The sequence below is a fragment of the Schistocerca serialis genome, chromosome 4 (assembly GCF_023864345.2).
Source record: "Schistocerca serialis cubense isolate TAMUIC-IGC-003099 chromosome 4, iqSchSeri2.2, whole genome shotgun sequence".
NCBI classification, from domain to species: Eukaryota; Metazoa; Arthropoda; class Insecta; order Orthoptera; family Acrididae; genus Schistocerca; species Schistocerca serialis.
The window spans coordinates 285,065,918-285,089,993 of NC_064641.1; the positions used below are offsets into that span (position 1 = coordinate 285,065,918).

Here is a 24,076-nt window from a genome sequence, read left to right on the forward strand (position 1 = left end):
GTCAATGTTTTCCATGTACTTCATTCTTCGCCGTTTCTACGGAGAACCGTTTTATTTCTTATTTTATCAATATGCCTAATTTTCAACACTCTTCTGTAGCACGGCATCTCAAATGCTTCCATTCCTGTTTCGGTTTCCTCACTGTCCATGATTCATTACCATACAATGCTGTGCTCCAGGCATATATTATAAGAACTACTTTGTCGAAGTAAGATCTATGTCTGGCAGTATCAGACTTATCGTGGCCAACAATGCTAGTCTGCTTTTTATATCCTCATTACTTCGCCCGTCATGGTTAATTTGACTTACAAGGTAGCAAAATTCCTTAACTTCACCAGCTTCGTGATCACCAATTTTGACGTTACGTTTCTCGCTGTTCTCATTTCTACTACTTCTCATTACTTTCGTCTTTCTTGGAATTTCCCCCAGTACATATTCTGTACGCATTAGACTGTTCATTCCACGCAATATATTCTGTAATTCTTCTTCACTTTCACTGAAGATAGCAATACCATCAGCAAATCTTACCACTGACGTCCTTTAACCCTGAATTTTAATCACCAAGTCGAACCTTTCTTTAATGTCCGAATTGCTTCTTGGACATGCAGATCGAACAGTAACCAATGAAAGTATCTTGATTTTTCTTAAGTCTTGCTTCATCATCAGTCGAGTCAGAAGTGCTTCTTGGTCATGCAGATCGGAAAGTAACCAATGAAAGCGTCTTGATATCTCTAAAGTCTTGCTTCCATTATCAGTCGAGTCAGAAGTGCCTCTAAGATCCTTTACATTTACGAAAGCCAAACTGAACGTCATCTAACAATATTCTTTTGCTTACTACATTTTTATTAAGTACAGGAAAGTGGCCTAAACCGGACTCCAACCCCGCCCCCCTCCCGCCGGACCCTTATAGCGGATCCCCTAGTTACTGGCTCTGATTCTATTCAAATCTAGTGATGCAAAGTGTAAATAGTAATATAGACTTCTACTACTCTGTAGCGGAGTGCTTAAGTGGCCCGCTTCATTTATTATGTTTGAGTTTACCCTGACATCTTTTGACAGTGGAAAAAGCTTTTGCAGTGTTTCACATTTTTTGTTATTTCTTCTAGATATTGCCACGTAGGCCTTTCAACATATATGTGTTCTTGAATAGTAATGTTTGAAATTAATGTTTATAGTTAAACCGTTTCATTTAGAAGATTCAGGAAAAATGTATTGGGTGAAGAAATTTTAGCCCACAGTCGCATAAACTGGTTCCTTCAGTTGCTTAAACCGGCTCCCTTATATGCTGATAAGTCTTCCTGTGTTAGTACACTCTCTTATTCTCTTGGAATTCTCTTGTAGCTTCCAAGAAGATAAGGGGAAAGTTGATCAAAGAAAGTAGTGAGCGTATAAAGTAACTAAAACTATGGGTGCTGTTCAGAAAACGATGATGGGTTGGAAGAAGGTCAGTAGACAGTTTAACGCCCGAAAAACAACGCTTCTGAGGTTGTCCAACGCAAAGTACAGTACACCAGAGAAAGCAGCAAAAGCAAACTGGAGAGACCTACGATTCTGGTTAAAGATCTTGAATAAGAGCTGGTTTAGTATTGTCGTCTTATGGAAGCTTCTTTCTTTAGGCTTATTCGTAATGACTTGTGGAAAATGGCAGTGCAATTGGTAGAGAGAAATAACTTTGGAGACCCTTTCAAAATTAAACTGTAGGTGAAAAGTGGGTGATTCTTCATCTTACGCCACAAAACCAAACTGTGAGAAAGAGAGTCTACAGGAACATCGTATGGCAGGGCTCTCTGCCTGTGCTAGTCTGCTTTTTATGTCCCCATTACTTCGTCCGTCGTGAGTTATTATGCTTAAAGGTAGCAGAATTCCTTAAATTCGTCTGCTTCGTGATCACCAATTTTTATGTTCAGTTTATCGCTGTTCTCATTTCACAGATGAAACACAAAAAATTTGTATAAACTTCTGGAAGATGTTATACTACATCTACTTTGAAACTAGATGATGTTTTTCTGAATTTAACACCTTTTCCGAATTTTCTTTAGTGTTATTTTGCTTAAATTTAGAAGCGGTCCGATTTTGCCAACTACACTCATGTCCAGAAAATAGAACACCTTTAACGACTAGAGATAGGACGTTCATATTCGCGGGACATGTACGTTAGTATGTTATGCAGAAATGATTAGCATTTCAGTCGCCTCTGTTCAGCATGTGTCCTGTTGCCTCGTAGGCACAGGGTCCGCCATGGATCCTGATAACTTGTTCCAAGCGTGCTGACACCAACGCGTTTAAGGCGTGAATGGCGTCCTGTAGTATAGCCCTCCACGCTGCATTCACCTGGTTCCAAAGTTCGTCTGTGATAGTTGGCACTGGGTCACATCACTGCACCCGTCGTTTCCGCACATCCCACACATTTTCGACTGGCGGCAGGTCTGGTGATCTGGCAGGCCAGGGCAAAACGCTCATATCCTGTGACATCAAGAGGGAACGTGTTCGTGCAGCGACATATGGTCGTGCATTGTAATGCTAAAAAATGGCGTTTTGGGTATTGTGCAGGAAGGGTATGGCTACAGGTCGCAGGATGTCACTCACGTAGGTCACACTGGTCGCAGTGCCCTGCACACGCACCAATTGTGACTAATGGTTGTACCCAGTAACAGCCCACACCTTAAGGCCTTGAATTGTCACTGTATGTCTTGTGCGAATGCAGTCACTGTGATGCCGTTCCACCTGTCTGCGGGGAACCAAATGCGGCCATCATTTTGAAACAAATAGTACCCGGATTCTTCCGAAAGCACTATCTGATGCCACTCCTGTCCTCAGTGACGTCGTTGCGCACACCATTGCCGTCTAGCATATTTCTGCACATTCGTCAAAGGTTGGTGAAGTGGACGAGCGCATGTAACCCATGCCGTAATAAACGGTGACGGATTGTTACCTCTCAGTGTATGACGTGTTGCACTGTTGCACCTCAGCCGAGGAGGACGCGGGTCTGTCCTGCAATGCCATTCTGATGAGTTGTCGATTCTCTTCGGGGTGGTCTGGGTGGAGCAACCTGACCCATCACGTCGCGTTCTACGGCCTTCTGTGAACCATCTGCGCACACCCATTTCATTGCCTAAACATTTCGTCCCACACGAGTAGCAATTTCTCGAATGGATGCAGCGCATTCTCTCAGGACATTAATGTGTCTTTCAAACTCACTAATTTGACGGTACGGTTCGCGCATACGTCTGCGAGACATGCCTCACGTCTGCTCAAGTCGCACTGATCCATTACCTTCGGTCGCTATAAAGCGACGACTAGAGCCGCAGGCACATTTTACCGGAAGGTGGTGTTGCATCGCGATATCGATGTTGCCCTTGAATCTGCAGGCCGACGTGGTTTAAATGCTAATTATTCCTGCAGAACATACTAATGTACATGTACTGTGAATATGAACGTCCTATCTCTAGTCGTTCAAGGTGTTATGCTTTTTCTGAACATGGGTGTATTTTTCAAACTCGCTAATTATAAGGTTTTGAAAATAATTGTTTTTATAATAACTTTTAGCGATATTCTCTTAGAGTGCAATGTAACCAGAATGAGATTTTCACCCTGCAGCGTAGTGTGTGCTGATATGAAACTTCCTGCCAGATTGAAACTGTGTGCCGGAAGGTAGGAGACGAGGTACTGGCAGAAGTAAAGCTGTGAGGAGAGGGCGTGAGTCGTGCTTGGGTAGCTCAGTTAGTAGAGCACTTGCCCGCGAAAGGCAAAGGTCCCGAGTTCGGGTCTCGGTCCGACACACGATTTTAATCTGGCAGGAAGTTTCAGTACAATGTAAATTATGAACTGAATATTACACGCTTTTTAAAGAGACTATATTGTATGAGGATGAACTGCAGCCATAATTTGACATTTTGAATAATGACAGTTTGACTGCTGTTGTAAATAATTTATTTAATAACCAGCTTCGTAGACTAGAAGCCACGTCATCAATTTTATTTTTTGCTGTAAGAACCGTCAAGTAATGTTATCCTAACCTACACTGAGGTGAGAAACGTCATGGGGTACCTCCTAACATCGTGTTGGACTTCCTTCTGCCCGGCGTGGTGCAGCAGCTGGACGTGGCGTGGCCTCATGAAGTTCCCCGCAGACATACTGACCCCTGACCCATGCTGCCTCTACAGGCGTCAGCTATTGCGACAGTGTTGCTGCTGCGGGATCTTGTGCACAAATTGATCTTCCGATTATTCCCTTAAATGTTCGATGGGATTCATGTAGTGTGTTCTGGGTGGCTATATCACTCGCTTGAATTGTCCAGAATGTTCTTCAAACCAATAGCGAACAACTGTGGCCCCGCGACATGGCACGTTGTCATCCATAAAAATGCAGTCGTTGTTTGGAAACATGAATTCCATGAATAGCTGCAAATGGCCTCCAGGTAGCCGAAAATAACCATTTACAGTCAATGACCGGTAGAGTTGGACCAGACAACCCAATCCCTTCCATGTAAATACACCCCACACCATTATGGAACTTGCACAGTGCCTTTTTGACAACTTAGGTCCATGGCTTCGTAGAGTTTGCGCCACATACGAACTCTACCATCGACTCTTACCAACTGAAATCGGGACTCATCTGACCAGACCATGGTTTTGCAGTCGTTTAGGATCCAACCGATGTGGTCACGAACCCAGCAGACGCACTACAGGTGATTTCGTGCTGTTAGCGAAGGCACTCGCGTCGGCCGTCTGCTGCCATAGCCGATTAAAGCCAAATTTCGCCGGACTGTCCTAACGTGTACGTTTGTTGTACTTTCCACATTGATTTCTATGGTTACTTCACGCAGTGTTGCTTGTCTGTTATCGCTGACAACTCTACACAAACGCCGCTGCTCTCGGTCGTTAAGTGAAGGCCGTCGGCCACTGCGTTGCCGGTGATTAGAGGTAATGCCTGAAATTTGGTATTCTCGACATACTCCTGACGCTTTGAATCTAGTAGTATTGAATACCATAGTGATTTCTGAAATAGAATGTCCCATATTTCTAGTTCCAACTACCATTCCGCGTTCAAAGTCTGTTAATCCCTGCCGTGTGGCCGTGATCACGTTTCAAACCTTTTCACATGATTCAGCGGAGTACAAATGACAGCTCCGCGAATGCACGGCCCGTTTCACCTTGTGTACACGATAGTACCACCATCTGTATATGTGCATGGCGCTCTCCCAGAACTTTTTGACACTTCAACGTGATGCTATAAGAGACCATTAATGGGCTAGAACGCCCAGTCAAAAATAAAAGAAACCTACAATGATTGACCGAGCGAGGTGGCGCAGTGGTTAGACACTGGACTCGCATTCGGGAGGACGACGGTTCAATCCCGCGTCCGGCCATCCTGATTTAGGTTTTCCGTGATTTCCCTAAATCACTCCAGGCAAATGCCGGGATGGTTCCTCTAAAAGGGCACGGCCGACTTCCTTCCCCATCCTTCCCTAATCCGATGAGACCGATGACCACGCTGTCTGGTCTCCTTCCCCAAACCAACCAACCAACCAACCTACAATGATTGCAAATGTACGACAATAGGCCGAACATAACCGGTTAGTCATTAAAAATGGGGTCACAATCGATCCAGAGAGTCAAAACATTTATGAAAATCTGGGAAGTATCAACAAGAACCCTAGACCATGGTGTTTTTAAATTGTAATTTTTGACTGGCCCATATTGGTCTTTATCACATTAGGTTGTATATTGGCCTTTTATCAAAGTAGGTTGGGAGGATATTTCTTGACGGTTCTTACTTTTTTCTTTTAATGTAAGTGCGCAAATCACGCGCGCTTGACGATCAGTGGACACATACTTTCTGTTTACCTGACAATGCGCTGATTGCGTCATTTGGTCATAGACAAGGAATGTTCGTTGCTGCCAATGTTGCAATTTTAATGTCATGTATGGGATGTCGTGTATGGAATTTGTTGTTTCTCACTATTAATGCAGCGAACGATTTTTGTGATGTAATACGAGGATTGGAAGTTTAATAGTGGAAACTATTTAGTTACAGCTGGTACAAAATAGATGCGAGTTTCAAAGTTTCACTGACCTTCAAACTAGTCACCAACATTGTGTATAACCCGTTGCCAGCGTTGTGGAAGTCGTAGGATACTCTTAGCAGTGCCAATTGTGTTGACAGTTCGAGCGGCTCGGTCTACTGCCCGACGAATTTGTAGCAGTTCCGAAGCGAATGCCGTGAAGTGTTTCCTTCAGTTTAGGAATCGAGTTGAACTTACGAGGGCTCAAGTCAGGAGAGTGCAGTAGGTGGTATAGCACTTAGCAGCCCAATCAGTCAAACAAATCAGTAACAGCTTGCACTGTACGTGCCTGAGCATTGTCCTGCAAAATGATGGTCAGGTCCTGCAGAAAGTGTCATCACTTCTGTCTCTAAGCTGGTCGTAAGCTGTGTTCCAAAAATGGACAGTTAAACTTTGAAACACGTATCTATTTTGTACGAGCTGTAAATAAGTAGTTGTCACTATTTAAGTTCCAACCCTCGTAGATTTAACCTGATGATGTGGCTTCTAGGCTACGAAGTCGGTCGTTAAATAAATTATTTACAATAGGAGCCAAGAGATTGTTATTCAAGACGTTTTTAAGGACAGTCTGTGAATAGTTTCTATTTGTCATAAAATAAAAAACGAAATGGGCTTTTGGTTTTGGGCGGTTGCCCCTACAGATTTAAAGTTATTAAAGTGTGAAGTTGTAAAGACGGTTTACGGAAACCGTGTTGTTTGTACATCTTGGAGAGCGCACTCACCCGGTCGCAGCCCCTGGAGAAGCGCATGAGGACGGGCGCGAGCACGGCGCCGGGCGGCACGCAGGCATCGCCCAGCTCGCGGCGCAGCTGCGTGAACTGGAACAGCGCGTCCTTGTCGTGGTCGACGCGCCGCCGCAGGATGCCCAGCAGCACGTCCAGCGACCGAGACCCCAGCGTCGGCTCCACCTGCGGCCGTACACCGCTGCTTCACTTTCACGTGCACTCGACACAGGACATTAACAACTAAACATGTGAATTGCCCGACGTCAGTACACAATGATTCACGATTAATATCACTCGACACATACAAATATGCTATCTGATCAAAAATACCCGGACACCTTTTATTGGGCATTAATGCGGGGTGTGACTCTGCTGACAACACTTTCAAAGAGGCATCTCGATGTCTTACTTACTGATGAGTCTTCGTGCTGTATGGCCAGGGTGGAAGAAACTTTTCGCCTCCTGATGTTTCGTCCAGAGCTGCGATCGACATCTTCGGAAGTGCTCCTGGCGACATTCAGTCTTGCCAAGTGAGGAGTCGCAAGTCGGAGAGCGACATAAATACTGCATAAACTGGGAGGGGTCGAGTTTATAGGTAATCAACAGAGATAATCTTTGTCAGAGATAAAACTTAACTGTCGATTGTCGTCTGTCAAGGAGACCAAGTGTTAGTGCTATCAGATCCCCAAAATCTCAAACTGCAAGATACCTGGCAACTCTTTCACAACCATATACTGGTAAAACTTGCTGTGGCCTTCTCCACCAGACATCACGGCGCCTAGAGTATCAGCAACCAAACTGACAGCCTGCAGCCGCGGCTTGCCCGCTTCGCAGGCACTCCGAAGCACTACACAACCGACAGGCAACATTGATGAATGGCCACAACAACACAGCAAAGACACCAGCGGCCACCTGGGCCCACTACCGGCCCACATAAACATAAGGAAGAGGTCGCAGGAGATCCCGGAACTATTTTCACACGTCAAACCACGTGATGGAAAATAGTTCCGAGGTACTCATCCGCCGAAGCGCTATAAAGGCCGGCGCTCGGCCGCACATCGGCAGTTCATCGACCGCCAGCAGACATGGATAGTTGCCGCCCCGCCGCCCAGCTAGGATCTTCTCGCTGATCTCTGGATTAGGCTTGGTATATCAGAGATGTCTCTGGCGGAGACTAGTAGGAAATTATTTCAGTTGTTTTCTATATTGTTCTTGTATGTAGTTGTGATTCGAAGATGGATCACTGTTTTGTGTTGGTGTTATACTTGGAGAATTTGTTTTGGTTAATTGAACAGTCCAATAAATGGTTTTCTGACTTCGATCGTTAGTTTCTTCTGCTTATGCAGACATATCAAAACTGACTCATGTGCAAAAGAATTAAGTCACTTTATCGAGAAACCTTAAGGACTAACTTTGGCTCCTGAGGATGTTATTACAAGTTTATTCACCATTATTCCAGTTAACGAAGCTATGATTTATGTAACGGATGTTTTTCCAGGCGATCTGATTGCTGTTTTAACACACTGCCTTTTATTGTATTGTATTGTATTGTGTTGTATTGTATGTTAACCGGGGACCTAGAAACGGCGGAGAGGCTCCGTCCCCGCCGCAGCCGCAGTGGTCCACAACCCCACGCCGACTACTGCAGTCCACTTCACCCCTCCGCCGCCCCACACAGAACCCAGGGCTATTGTGCGGTTCAGGCCCCGGTGAATCCTCCAGGGAACGTCTCACACCAGACGAGTGTAACCCGTATGTTTGCGTGGTAGAGTAATGGTGGTGAATGCGTACGTGGAGAACTTGTTTGCGCAGCAATCGCCGACATAGTGTAACTGAGGCGGGATAAGGGGAACCAGCCCGCATTCGCCGAGGAAGATGGAAAACTGCCTAAAAACCAACCACAGACTGGCCGGTTTACCGGACCTCGACACAAATCCGCCGGGCGGATTCGTGTCGGGGACCAGGCGCTCCTTCCCACCCGGAAAACCGTGCGTTAGACCGCACGGCCAACCGGGCGGGCCTTAACATAGACCTTACATCGACAAAGTAGTTCTGATATATATTTGGAGCACAGCATTGTATGGTAATGAATCATGGACAGTGGGGGAACCGAAACAGGAATGGAAGCATTTGAGATGCGGGGCCACAGAAGAATGTTGAAAATTAGGCGTATTGATAACATAAGGAATAAAAAGGTTCTCCTTAGAATCGGCGAAGAATGAAATACATGGAAAACATTGACAGAAAGGAGGGACTGGATAATAGGACGTGTTACGACGACGGGAAATAACTTCTGTAGTACTACAGGGAGTTGTAGAGTGAAAAAACTAGAAGGGCACACAGAGAACGGAATACATGCAACAAATAGTTGAGGACGTAGGCTGCAACCGCTACTCTGAGATGAAAAGGTTGGCATAGGTGAGTAATTCGTGGTTAGCCGCATCAAACCAGTCAGAAGACTGGTGACTCAAACAGAAACTGCGGGTATGTTGTCTATCGCTCAGTCGACGGGATTTAAGATATTATTTTTATATTACGGAATTATTTGTGGTCCAATTGTCCTGCTAAGTGATGTTCGTTGATCTCAAATTGTGCAGTTACGACATTACTTTTGCTTCCCACTCTATCGTGCTTGTGAGCGATAACAGAAAAATTATACGATTTTCTACTGCAGTCTCCTTTCATCTGCTTTCCTGGAAACAGCAATTTCTCCGCCACAGTATCTCTGTAATCAAAGTTTACACTGAGAAGGGGAGTGCTATGGTCTATCAACAGCCTCAACACAATTCTTCGAAACCATGAGATTACATTTCTGAACTGATTACTTCACATCTACTGCCAACAAGTCCTTTACAGCATGTAACCGTTGTAAAATTGGAACAATAAGAATGATCTTTGTAACACGATGTTTAACATGGATGGCATTAAGAAAGACAAAGACACCCAGTAAGAAGTACACACCGACTCATCATCGTTCTAACTTCGATGATCAGCACGAATCTTCTTGTTTTCTTTTGTTTTCCTCGCATCGTCACATGGTCGCTTTTTAAATCTGCATTTGGTATTGTTAGTGAAATAGGCTATAGGAAAGGTAAAGGAACCGGAGAGGCGTTTCTCAAACTGTACTTGATAATGGAAGCGAAGCTGAAGAAAAATCAGGATACGTCCATAGGATTTGTCGACTTAGAAAAACCGTTCGACAGTGTAAAATGGCTCAAGATGTTCGGTTGGTTGGTTGGCTGATTTGAGGGAGGGGACGAAAAAGTGAGGTCATCGGTCCCATCGGATTGGAGAAGGACGGGGAAGGAAGTCGGCCGTGCCCTTTCAAAGGAACCATCCTGGCATTTGCCGAAGCGATTGAGGGAAATCGCGGAAAACCTAAATCAAGGTGGCCGGACACGAGTTTGAACCGTCGTCCTCCCGTATGCGAGTCCAGTGTGCTAACCACTGCGCCACCTCGCTCGGTAAATATGTTCAAAATTGTGAGAAAAATAGGAGTAAATCGTAGGGAAAGATGAGTAATACACACTACGTACAAGAACACTACCTTCCTTCTAGTCAGTGCCAGTGGGATGATGAATTTTACAAGCCTGTTGATGGTGTCGCAGTCGGTAACTTATTAGGTCCTCCAATTGCTAATTTTGTATGAAAAATTAGAATAGTTAACTTTAGAAAATGCAAATAAGAAACCATGTCGAAGGTACCGGTTTGTCGAGGATACAGGCATTGTTTTGTCGCATTGTAAAAAAAACCTATAGAAGAGCTCTTTTGTTACTTGAATGGTATAAATCCAAAAATCCAGTTTAACACGGAGACTGAAAAAGACGACGCTATATTTTTGGTTGTTTGGTAGGTTTGGGGGAGGGGACCAAACAACGATGTCATCGGTCCCATCGGATGAGGGAGGAAGTCAGCCGTGCCCTTTCAAAGGAATCATTTTGGTATGCGCCTGAGGCGATGTAGGGAAAGCACGGAAAACCTAAATCAGGATTGCCGGACGCGGGTTTGAACCGTCGTATTCCCGAACGCGAGTCAGGTGTGCTAACCACTGCGCCACTTCGGTCAGTGCAAAATCCTTCTTAGATGTTTTAATTATCAGACAGGTTGATGGAAGGTTGAAACACAACGTTTTTCAGGAAGTCACACATACGGACAGTTATTTGCATGAGAACTTCAACCATTATCCGCAAAGAAAGAGAAGTGCCATTAAAAGCGTTGTTGACAGAGTCAAAAGATATTACACACTGGAACGATTGGATGCCAAATTAAAACACCTGAAGCAGACTTTCGAGAAGAATGGCTATGGCTATTCAGAAGAAGAAATAAATAGGGCCCTGAGACCGAATAACAGTAGAAGACGGACAAAGGTAAAAGACAGCGATTGACGAACACAGTTTTTCTTCCTTTTATCAAAAAAGTATCTGATCATATTGGCAAGATTTTACAGAACCATAACATCAGACCGGTTCCTAGACCAACTAAGGAAATATGTCTAGCACTCCGATCCGTGAAGGACAAACGCCCTCCTCTGTCACCAAGTGGAATATAAAAGATACCGTGTAATCGTGTAATCGTCTACATTGGAACTACCAATAGAAGTGTGAATACAAGACTGAAAGAACATAAGCCTTGGCCGACCGGGGAAAGCAGAAAATCAGCTGTAGCAGAGCACGTTCTTCAGTCAGGAAATCATTTAAGTCAAATTTAAGTCAAGTTTTCCGAAACCAAAAGTTCATCTACTATGACAAACCTATTGTCGACGACTGGATAGGGAAGCCATCGACATATGAGGACAGTGATAATTTTAGCAGAAAATAAGAAACCATGGAACTCAATGATATATGAACAATGGTTTGCAGACTCGATAGATACATTTTTATCCTAGACATGTAAAAATCAATAGTTAAGTTTCCAGAATGAGATTTTCACTCTGCAGAGGAGTGTGCGCTGATATGAAACTTCGTGGCATATTAAAACTGTGTGCCGGACCGAGACTCGAACGCGGGACCTTTACCTTTCGCGGGCAAGTGTCCTACCATCTGAGTTCCCCAAACATGATTCACGATCCATCCTAACAGCTGAAGTTTGGAAGGTAGGAGACGAGGTACTGACGGAATTAAAGCCTTGAGGATGGGTCGTGAGTCGTGCTTGGATAGCACCTCAGCGTGTTCGGTCAGAGGGTTAGCTGCCCTCTGTCATAAAAAAACTGAGTTAATCGATCAACGACGAACGGGTGTCTTCCGACGTCCGCCCCGAGCAGATGCAACGAACAAAACCGAAAAAAATGAGATTTAAAAAATAAATAAAAAGAAACATGGTAGAGCAGTTTCCCGCGAAAGGCAAAGATCCCGAGTTCGAGTCTCGGTCCGGCACACGGTTTTAATCTGCTAGGAAGTTTCGATAATTAAGTTTTATCTCTGACAAAGATTATCTCTACTGATCACATGTAAAATCGATAACGCCATATTGCACAATATTTATGTCACCCTCCGGCTTCCGACTGTCAGTCTTCAAGACTCAGCTTCGCCATAAGTACCACCAAAGATGTGCAGCGCAGCTCTGGACGAAACGTCAGGAACGGAAAACTTTCTTCTAGCACGGCCATACAGCCCGGAAGACTCATCAGCAGCTATGACATCCAGTTGCGAGAGCTTTCATTATATAATCTGAATGTCTGTCGAGAAATCACACCCCATCCTACCTCAAAAGCCGGAATCAGACAAGGTTTTGGACTCTGCGGTCTGGAGAGAATTCGACGTTCTAGCTTAAACCAAAGGCGTTCGTTGGGTTGAGGTCGGATTCTGGGCAGGCAGGGCTATTTCAACAATGTTATTGTCCATATACCATTGTGTCATAGCTGCTATTTTATGAAGGGTACATTGCCATGCTGATAAAAACAATCATTGTGTCTCCATTGTTCCTCTACTGTACGCAGCACACAATGCTGTAAATGTGTTCATATTCTTCTGCATTTGGCGTAGTAATAAGGAACCGCACTAAAACGACGAAAAACACACTCATAGAGTGATATCACCTCCTTCGTATTGTGAGGGTGCTCTCTTTCTTGAAGCGGTCTTCTTGCCCGTTTCGGAGGCAGCCCGCCTTCCACCAGACTTTTCCTGTGATATGACTGCTGTTACGTTGTAACAGGAGCTGGTACGTTCAAAAGCAGTGTTTATTATCGCGGTGACAAATCGTTATAACTTCCGATCGACAGTGAACCCACACAACCAGATAACAACGTGAATAGACTCTCCTTTCGGTTCTGAGACAAATTCGGTTCTGTGTTATTCATAGATCTCCCTAGTTACCGAGGCCCCCGATCACGGTCCATCGCCGTGGATGGAGCGCCATGGCACGCCGCACTGCTCTGCAGACTCTTGAGTCCCTGATATCACCAGCAGCAGTCCGACGAGCCCGGAACATCTCCACCAACACACCAATCCAAAGGGAACCTAATTTTCTTTATACTATAACTACTATTACTTACACCAAGTATTCCGCGATTCAGCCATACACACGATCTCGGAATCTCAGTTCAGCAATAAGGTTGCTTATCACCAACTCCCATTCATCACTACACACATTGCACCCTTACACTACGTTACTATTGGCACTAAACATAATAGTAGGTAACGTTCGGTAGGCATTCGCCAAACCCAAACACTTCCCCTAAAGTGATTCATCACTCCAAATCAAATGCCTCCAGCCATGCACTATCCAGTGGCCCCTCTCCTTACACCACTCCAAGCGTTGTTTAGTGCTGACTACAGACATGCCTGGCGTACGAGAAGCTGCTCGACTATCGTGCCGCACATTCTGTTTGATTAATGCGTACAGTCATCGTGCTAGCAGGACTGCTGACAGCACTGGGGGACTCACGAGTATCTCCTTCCCGCTGATTTCATGCGATTTTTATAACCACCCTCTGCAGTGCTCCACGATCTCTGTCCGTCACCGCCAGTTCATAAGGTCTGCCGGTCTTGGTTTGCCTGTGGTTGTTCCGTCACTTTCCATTTCACAGTCATATCATCAACAGTCGACTTGGACAGCTTTAGAAAGGTTGAAACCTACCTGATGGGCTCGTTGTTCAGTTGACACCCAGTGACCGGCAATCTGTGAGGGTCTTTTGTCATCCACTACATCAGACTGAAAATTGCCTTTCAGTATCATTGGACATTATTGAAATGTCCATTTGATTCATAAGAAACTATGTAATTGTGACGCGCAACTTGTTTGAAGCTATAAGAATGACTTCACAAGCCACCATAATAAAAGAATCCGCCTCAGCTGGAAGTGGGCAGTTGTGGAGAGTGTTCCGGAAGTTCGTCCAGTTACTTGCAGAGTGACGAAAACAAGTTTTTTATTTCCAGCTCTAACAAATAGTGTGGTGGCAACACCGAGATACACGATATTGAAATAGGGCATTGTGTTTTGTTTCCTTCTATGCTCTATGATAATAAAAGAAACATCAAACACATTATTCGTTTGCTGTTTGCAAATTCAAAATTACCTCAAACATAATAATGAGGCCGAGAACCTCCAATCGTGGACAAACAAATGACCTCAAGGATATGTACGACATCGGCGCTATATACAGCCTGTTTATTTAACGTATGGTCCTCGGCTATTTAATTTCTGAAGATGCTCGCGTCTGTTGGGGGAAACATGTCACTACAGGACAATTACATGGGACTTGTGACTGATCTACAATTTCAATACCAACGCGGTTTGCGGATCTGAGAATCTCCTGACCTCGGCTCGCCTTCTTGAAAACAAAGCACCGAATTATAAGTAGATCCTAACGGGACGGTACGTTAACGTCCATGTCAAGGTTTCTCAGCAAGAAAATTCTAACGCTGACGTTGGTGGAATGCCGGTGGTGTCGTCTGATAACGCAACTTAGGTTTAACAACACTTGAACGAAGAAAAAGCTTACAGTGTGTAAAAAAAAGAAAAAAAGTGTGAAATCTTATGGGACTTAAGTGCTAAGGTCGTCCGTCCCTAAGCTTACACACTACGTAACGTAAATTATCCTAAGGACAAACTCACACACCCATGCCCGAGGGAGGACTCGAACCTGCGCCGGGACCAGCCGCACAGTTCATGACTGCAGCGCCTGAGACCGCTCGGCTAATCCTGCGCGCGGCTACAGTGTGTACATAAACTGATGAATCAGAGCATTATGACCACCGTCCTACTATCGATATTAATCCATCCACTCGACAGAAGCGTTACCCGGTGATTAAATGACTGCTAGTCAGACACACGCGCAGAGCGTATGGTATCAGTGTTCGTGTTGTCCATGAGTGGAATGAAGAAGGCGAGCGATGTATCTGAGTTTGGCCGAGGGCAGATTGTGATGGTCCGGAGGTTCGGCATGAGCATTTCGGAAACTGCACGACTTTTCGGTTGTTTGAGGAGTGCTGTGGCGAGTGCCTTCGACACGCGACGAAACCAAGGTGAAATCACATACAGACGTCGTGGAATCGGGCGGCAACTCCTCATTACAGATGTTGGACATCGTAGGCTGGGTAGAATGGTAAAACAGGACAGGCGGCGAACTGTGGAGGAACTGACATCAGACTTTAATGCTCGACAGACTACAAGTGTGTCTGAACACGCAGTGCACCGAACGCTCCTAACGATGGGTCTCTGCAGCCGACAACCCATACATGTGCCAATGTTAACACCACGACATCGGGAACTACGACTGAAGTGGGCACTTGACCATTGGCACTGGGCGTTGGCGCAATGGCAGAGTGTTACACGGTCTGATGAATCCCGATGCCTTCTTCATCATGCCGAGGGGAGCGCGCGAGTCCGTCGTCTTCCAGGGGAACAGCTCCTTGACACCGTACTGCAGGCCAGAGCCAAACTGGTGGCGGCTCCATTATGATCTGGGGAACATTCACGTGGGCATCCGTGGATCCAGTGGAGCTCGTGCAAGGCACCATGACGGCCGAGCATTCGAACACTGGCTGAAGATCACGTGTATCCATTCATGACGATCATGTTTCCCGACGGCAGTGGCATTTTTCAACAAGATAATGCGCCATGCCAGAAGGCCAGGAGTGTGATGGAGTGGTTCGAGGAACATAGTAGCTTGCCCCCTAGCTCACCAGATCTGAACCCGATGGAACATATCTGGGATGTGACTGAACGTGGTGTCAGAGCTAATCGCTCTCACTCTTGGAATTTACGGGAATTAGCTGACGTTTGTTTGTAGATGTGGTGCCAACTACCTCCAGTGACCTACCAATGCTATACTGCCTCCGTACCATGACGCGTCGCCACTGTTATCCGTCCCAAAGGTAGGTTATCAGAATGTTCTGGTTGATCAGTGTATAAGAGCACAAATTAATGACAAATTATTTCATTAAATAACCTTCTATTAATAATTAAATTTTGCGCTATTGTAGGGGAAAAATACAGTTGTTCCTGACATTATTTGGGTATTTAGAAAGAAAAATAAGTATAAGCTATAGGGATTAGAAAAATTATGGAAATACTCCGAGATATGGATGGTTGAACATAAATGTAGATGCCAAATCAAGTCTGCAGGTTCCACTGTTTATTTGACCAAGGACGGTACGTGTGCAGTGTCATCAGTGCAGTGTCATCAGTACGTTGAAGTGTAGTCAGAACAGTGTTGCGTGTAGCTGTGAATGCATTATGTCGGAACTAAGTAAATTCGCAAGTGGGCAAATTGTCGGTGCTCGTATAGTGGATAATTCCGTAACCAAGGGAGCTGAAGTGTTTGGTGTTTCAAGGGGCACAGTATCGAAGATTTATGCCACATACACGGAATGGAAAAAACATGATCAGCTAAATCACAACGTGGACGAATCTGTGTGTTGAATGATCGTGACAGACGGTCATTGAGAAGAGTCGTGTCGGAAAATAAGAGGACTACAGCTTCAAAAAATCCCTGGAGGGTCAACTTCCGCAGTCGAGAACCCTGTCAGCACCACAACGACACCAAATGAGCTCCGTAAGCAGGGAATTACAGTGTTGTGTACATAGTTCCAGGTAGTCAGCGCGTACACAACTTTCGCACTAGAGCGCGCCCCACTAAGCACAACAGCGCAAGCACAGCGCTCGTCTGTCTCCGCACTACGAGATGGCGCTGCCATAGAGACGGACCAAATTCTGCTTACGCCGATCCGCATATTAATATGTAACGCAGCCAATGAGACTGCTGCTAACGTAGAACCTTTTCTCATCGCGGATCACACTCGTGCAGTGATATATGAATGCGCGAGGTATTATAACGAGTGTACAGACCTCCGATCAGTCAGTCTCCATTTGTCTGCACCAGTCTGTGCCAGTCTGCATTAGTCTGTACCAGTCTGTACGAGTCTACATTTGTCTGTACCAGTCTATAGTCAAGTTTCAGTCTGCGCCTAATAAGATTACTATATTCCTGTACATAGCCATGAAGATAAATGTATAGACGCTTTTGTCAAGTATCAGAGATATATGTGAGAATAAGATTAACGTACCAATACCAAAGGAACTTCAGATTGTCAATTGTAAATAGCATACAGAACCAAGTTAAGTAATTTTTATGCTTGTTATTATTTTAATAAATGTGTGCGAAAATTAATCAAGTTCTGGTTAAAGTTGGTCACCGTCAATCTGCTACTCTAAGCGTGCAAGTGGCATTTCTATCGTCTGACCTAACGGCAGAAGATAAACACGCCACGATAAGAGCACGAGACATATTGCTGACACTCGCCTACTTCGTTAGAGCGACAAGTCAAATAATCTGATGGTGTGTGTACCGAAGGTCTCACAGTACGCACACCACATACAGGATGAGCTGGATTTCCTGATCACTCACCAGTGATGTCAACGACCGCAACAGAAAAACGTGGTGCCGAAGTCATAAAGCCTGTACTGTGGAGCAGTGGGAGAAAGTCATTTGGCCGGACGAGTTTCGTTTCACACTGTTTCCTACTTCTGGCCGAGTTTACGTCCTAGGAGTAAAACATAGTGGGGACGTCTGTGAAGATTTAGGTGGTTACTGTACAAGGTCGCATTACTGCCAATGACTATATGACTGTTCTGGCTGATCAGGTCCATCGCATGGTACAACGTTTGTTCCTAAATGGCAATACTGTGTTCCAAGACGACACGACCCTTTTTCACACAGCTCGCATTGTCCGAGACTGGTTTAGTGAGCACGAGGATAAATAGTCGCATCTCTCCTGCCACCACAGTCACCAGATCTCAACATTATTGAAACCTTATGGTCTGCTTTGCAGAAAGGTTGCGTGATCGCTATCCACCTCTATCACTGTTACTTGAACTTGCCACTATTTTGCAGGAGGAATGGTATAAGATTCCTTTGGAGGCCATACAGGACCCGTATTTATCCCTTCTCAGATGACTGGAAGGTGTTTTAAACCCCCAGCGGATAGGCATGTATCTTTTTGGGTTTTTGGTGTTTTCATACTTTTGTCCAACTTTTGTAAAAGGCTCTAGACGTTACCTCCCAAATAATGTTTGACATGTTTGTATGTAGACTATATATTTTCTACACCAAATAATTGCCAGTGTTTTGAAAAGTTTGAAAGACACTTTTCCTGCTGTTCACTTCTCAGCAATTCATCATACAAATATTAATACGAACATTTGTTATGAACGTTTTTATGGGCATTAATAAACCTAATCATTGCTAGGATTTACTAACGATCAAAGTAATATTCAAAGTTGATGTTCGTGATAAAATTTTTATGGTAAACTGCTGAGAAGAAAAACAGCAGGATAAGTGTCGTTCAAAATTTCCTAAACATCGACAATTATTAGGTAGAGAAATGAAAACATACAAACATGCCAAACAACCTAAACAATACTAGGCCCCCATGAACCATTCACCTTGTAGAGAGGTGTGTGTGTGTGGGGGGGGGGGGGGGGGGTTTGAGTGTCCCAAAAATATAGATAGCCGTACCATAGTTCCAACCACAGAGGAGAGGTATCTGTGTAGAGAGACCAGAAAACAAGTGCTCCTTGGGGAGGGTCAGCAGACTTTTCAGAAGTTGGTGTGTGGGGGGCAGGGGGTCCAGACAAGATTAATCTGGCCTCGTAACGTTAGCCAATATGGCCTACCTGTGTTGGCACTAAGAACGGCTGAGAGCAAAGGGAAGCTACAACCATTATTTCTCCCAAAGGCATGCAGCTCTTCTCTACGGTTAAATGATGACGGAATCCTCTTGGGTAAAACATTCCAAAGGTGAAACAGTCCCCCTTTCGGATCTACGTGTAGGGACTACTGTGATCATAAAAAACAAAGCTGCCTTTCTACTGCTCGTTTCGTGGAATGTTAGATCCCTTAATCGGTTAGGGAGGTTAGAGAATTTGGAAACGGAAACGGATAAGCTGAAAATGATGTAGTGGGAATTAGTGAAGTACGGTGGCACGAAGGATACCACTTCTAGTCAAGTGAGAACAGGGATATAATACAAAATGAAATAGGGGTAATGCAGGAATAGGTCAAATAATGCATAAGAATTTAGGAATATGGTTAAGCTTCTCTGAATAGCAAAGCGAACGCATTATCGTAGCGAAGAAACACACGAAGCCAACACCCACCACAGTAATACGAGTTAATATGTCAAGTAACTCGCATATGATGAAGACATTATATATGAAGAGATAAAAGAAATAATTCAGATATTTAAGGGAAAGGAAAATTTAATTGCAATGGGAGACTGGAATTCTAAAGTACGAGAAGGAAGAGAAGGAAAATAGTAGAATATGGACTGCGGGAAAGGAATGAAAGAGGAAGCCACTTTGTAGAACTCTGCACAGAGTATTATCTAATAATCGCTAATACATGAGTTACGAATCATATAAGAACGCTGTACACACGGAGACACCTGGAGATACGGCACGGGAAGGTTTCAGACTGATTGTGTAATGGTAAGGCAGAGATTTTGAAAACAGATTTTAAACTGTAAGACATTTTCAGGTACAGATGTAGACCCTGAGCACAATTTATTGTTTATGAACTGCAGATAAAAACTTAGTAAATTGCAAAAATGTAGGACCCGGATGTGGAAAGAATCTGAGATTTTTGTGAGTTTTAGAGGATATATTAGGCATTTTTGACTAAAATATGGGAGGGAATACAGTAGAAGACGAATGGGTAGCTGTGAGAGATGGAATAGTGAAGGTAGCAAATCAACAAATAGGTAAAAAGACAAGGCTTAGTAGAAATCCTTGGATATCACGGAAAATAGTTTAATTGATCAGAGGAGGTAGTATAAAAATGAAACAAATGAAGCAGGTGAAAGGGAATATAGACGTTTAGTAAGTAAGACTGGCAAAAGTGCAAAATGACTAAGCAGGACTGGGTAGGGTAGAAGGCTGTAGAAGCGAGTGCAAGTAGGGGAAAGATAGATGCCTCCCGCACGAAAATTAACGAGCTCTTTGGAGAAAACAGAAGGAATTGTGCGAATATCAAAAGCTGAGATGGAAAGGTAATACAAAGTAACGAACCCTGGTAAAAATCTATAGAGGAGCTTTACAATGGAAATTTTCTTCGAGACAATATTATAAAAATGGAAGAAGAAGTAGATAAAGATGAGATGGAAGAGATGATGTTGCGAGAAGAATCTGACAGAGCACCAAAAGACCTAAGTCTTAACAGGACCCTAGTATCAGACAACATTCACTCTGAATTCTTGATATCCATGGGAGAATTAGCCATGATGACAAAACTGTTCAATCAGGTGTGGAAGTTATGTGAGACAGACAGGATATAATCAGATTTGAGGTTGAAAGTAAGAATTCCAGTTACTAAGAAAGCAGGTAACGACAGGTGTGAATCAGTTTAATAAGTCATGGTTGCAAAATACTGGCACGAAATATTTACAGAAGAATCGTAAAACGGGCAGTAGTCGACCTCGAAGAAGATCAGTTGGGGATCCGAGAAATGTAGGCAGACACGAGGCAAAACCGACCTTGACTTATCTTAAAAGACAGATTAAAGAAAGGCAAACTTAAATTTATAGTCTTTGTAGACTTATAGAAAGCTTTCGATCATTTTGAGTGGAATAAACTCCTTGCAACTCTGAAATTAGCAGAGATAAAACAGAGGAACCGAAAGGTTATATACAGCTTGTACATAAACCAGACTGTAGTTGTAAGAGTCGAAGTGCGTGAAAGGGAAGCAGTCCTCCCTCGGTCATGGGTGTGTGTGTGTTGTCCTTAGCGTAAGTTAATTTAAGTTAGTTTATGTTAGGTTAAGTAGTGTATATGCCTAGGGTCCGATGATCTCAGTAGTTTGGTCCCATAGGTACTTACCACCACAAGCACTAAGAATGCGAAAGAGAAATTTGGAAAAGGAATTTAAGTTCTGGGAGAAGAAAGATAAACTTTGAGTTTTGCCTACGACACAGCAGTTCTGTCAGAGACAGCAGAAGATTTGGAAGAGCAATTGAACATATTGCATAATGTCTTGAAAAGAGTGTATAAAATGAGCTTCAACAAAAGTAAAACAAGGGTAATCGAATTAAGTCAGACGATGCTGTTGGGATTACATTTGGAAATGAGGCATTAAAAGTAGCAGATGAGTTTTGCTATTTGAGCGGAACAATAACTAATGATGGCCTAAGTAGAGCAAATATCAAATGCAGAATGCCTACACCAAGAAAAACATTCCGAAAAAGAGGAATGCGTTAACGCAGAATATAAATGTAAGCATAAGGGAGTTTTTTCTGAAGGTCTTTGTTTGGGGTGTAGCCCTGTGTGGAAGTAAAACGTGGACGTTAATTAATTCAGACAAAAAGAGACTAGAAACTGTGGTGCTACAGAAGAACGCTAAAGACTAGATTGTTTAACTAGTGAGGAGGTATTAAATCGAACGGGGGACAGAAGTAGTTTGTGGCACAACTTGACGCAAAAAGGGATCGGTTGACAGGACACATTCTGAGGCATGAAAGAATTGTCAGCATGATATTGGAAGGAATGGCGGGGCAGTAAAAATTGTAGAGAGAGACGAAGACTGACTACAGCAGGCAGGTTCAAATGGAGGTAGGTTGCAGTCGTTATTCGGAGATGAAGAGGCTTGCACAGGATGGAGTAGCGTGGAGAGGGCATCAAACCTGTCTTAGGACTGAAGACAACAACAGCAACAACAACAACAGCACTGCTAGTTCCTTAATTCTGATATATGCAGTCGACGTTTCGGGTGACTACACTTACATTTGACGGTGACTTCTCCTCCCGTTCTTTTCGCTTTCGTTGCCGTGTAGTGTGAATCGACCTTAAAGCGTACTAATAACGGTTTTATTTTATAGTCGATGATAATGGTTGACCTATGACTGAAACAATACATGAACTTCTACTTGACAGGTAGGAGCACAGTCTTAGTGTTTCGACCAACAAGGCTAGAGTCACAGCAGGTTACAGTTAGCAGGACCAGAATTTATCGCGAGTGTAATCTGAAAAGCACTGGTTCATATTTGTTATTAACAACAATGATAATTTATTTGTTGCTTTGGTAAATGTTGTGCAACTAAGTAACCCAGGTGTCAATTTGATGTTGAGATTACTTTGGTTTTCATCTCCTTTTCAATAGCCATTTGTGTCTATCACAAAACTGTGTCTCGTTGGACAACAATACAGATCCATAGTGAGGTAGCGTCCGATTTGAATGTTGTTTAGCCTATTAAAAATGGGCAGCTTCGTGTGTTCGTGTGGCACTGTTAGAAGTAGCCTTTTGCGAGGTACCCGACTCCAGAAGTCACTTGCGTGGAGCTGTATCCAAAATGATCCTTCGGAAGCTTGTTGCAATGGCCTCACGTTCACTACATCAGCAATTCCTATCGAGTTTAAACCGACTGTCATTGTCAACGTGTGCCCCTCGTATCTAACCCCAGTCGGTTAGGTCCCTATGCTTGAGCCGTGATTCATTGTTGCGAGTGGTACACCATTACCTGTAGACTCGTTGTTCAGCCCGCGTTCGTATACCAACAACTCAAGCTACTTCATTGACGGCTTGGTCATGGCCGCCTTCAGACTCGACAACTTCTTTCTGCCATCCTGTCACGTCTCCACGTCAGCTCATCTTACCGCTCTGACACCATACGACGATTGACACATACACTTCATTTCATTCCCATGACTTGCGGAGCGATGGAGGGTAACATGACTGCACGGAACCAGTTCTACAACTATACCTGATTTACAAAGAAGAACGTTTTCTTTTAAGGGCTGACTGATAATTTGTCTGTGAGCTTAGAACTGGTCAAAACCAAAAATTCTTATAAATATATACACACACCAAAAAAAGTTTTGCATCACCTCGGTTCCGAGAGTTCCGGGACCTGTACAGAAAATTGTCAAAGAGGCCAACATAAACATCATTTCCGCCCTTTTCATTGCTCATGAAAACCACACATTGCATGTTGTACCACCTTACAGCGAGACCTTCAGAGATGGTGGTCCAGATCGCTGTACGCACTGGAACCTCTAATACCCAGTAGCACGTCTTCTTACACTGAAGCGTGCCTGTATTCGTCGTGACATACTATCCACAAGTTCATCAAGGCACTGTTGGTGCAGATTGTCCCGCTCCTTAAGGGCGATTCGGCATAGGTCCCTCAGAGTGGTTGGTGCGTCACGTCGTCCATAAACAGCCGTTTTCAATCTATTCCAGACAAGTTCGAAAGGGTTCATGTCTGGAGAACATGCTGGCCACTCTAGTTGAGCGATGTCGTTATGTCGGACTGTGTGGCCCAGCGGTTCTAGGCGCTTCCGTCTGGAACCGCGCGACCACTACGGTCGCAGGTTCGAATCCTGCCTCGGGCATGGATGTGTGTGATGTCCTTAGGTTAGTTAGGTTTAAGTAGTTCGAAGTTGTAGGGGACTGATGACCTCAGACGTTAAGTCCCATAGTGCTCAGAGCCATTTGAACCATTTGATGTCGTTATCCTCAAGGAAGTCATTCACAAGATTTGCACGCTGGGGACGCGAATTGTCGTCCATGAAGACGAATGCCTCGCCAATATGCTGTCGATATGGTTGCACTATCGGTCGGAGGATGGCATTCACGTATCGTAAGTGATGCCAATCCTCAGCGGTCGATTCAGCATGTTATTGGGCTCATCTGTACCGCGCTGTATGGTGTCGTGGTTGCAAAGATGGACCTCGCCATGTACGTCGGGAGCGAAGTTGCGCATCATGCAGTCTATTGTACACAGTTTGAGTCGTCACACGATGTCCTGTGGCTGCACGAAAAGCATCATTCAACATGGTGCCGTTGCTGTCAGATTTC

At 44.3% G+C, this 24,076-nt stretch overlaps 1 protein-coding gene across 1 annotated transcript in view; it reads right to left on the minus strand.

Moving 5' to 3' along the window:
* LOC126473766 (uncharacterized) overlaps window positions 1-24,076 on the minus strand; it is a 397,370-nt gene that overhangs the window by 236,529 nt on the left and 136,765 nt on the right. The window contains exon 5 of the mRNA XM_050101025.1: window positions 6,787-6,972. Within this exon, the coding sequence (XP_049956982.1) occupies window positions 6,787-6,972 (186 nt within the window). The remainder of the gene's footprint in view (window positions 1-6,786; window positions 6,973-24,076) is intronic.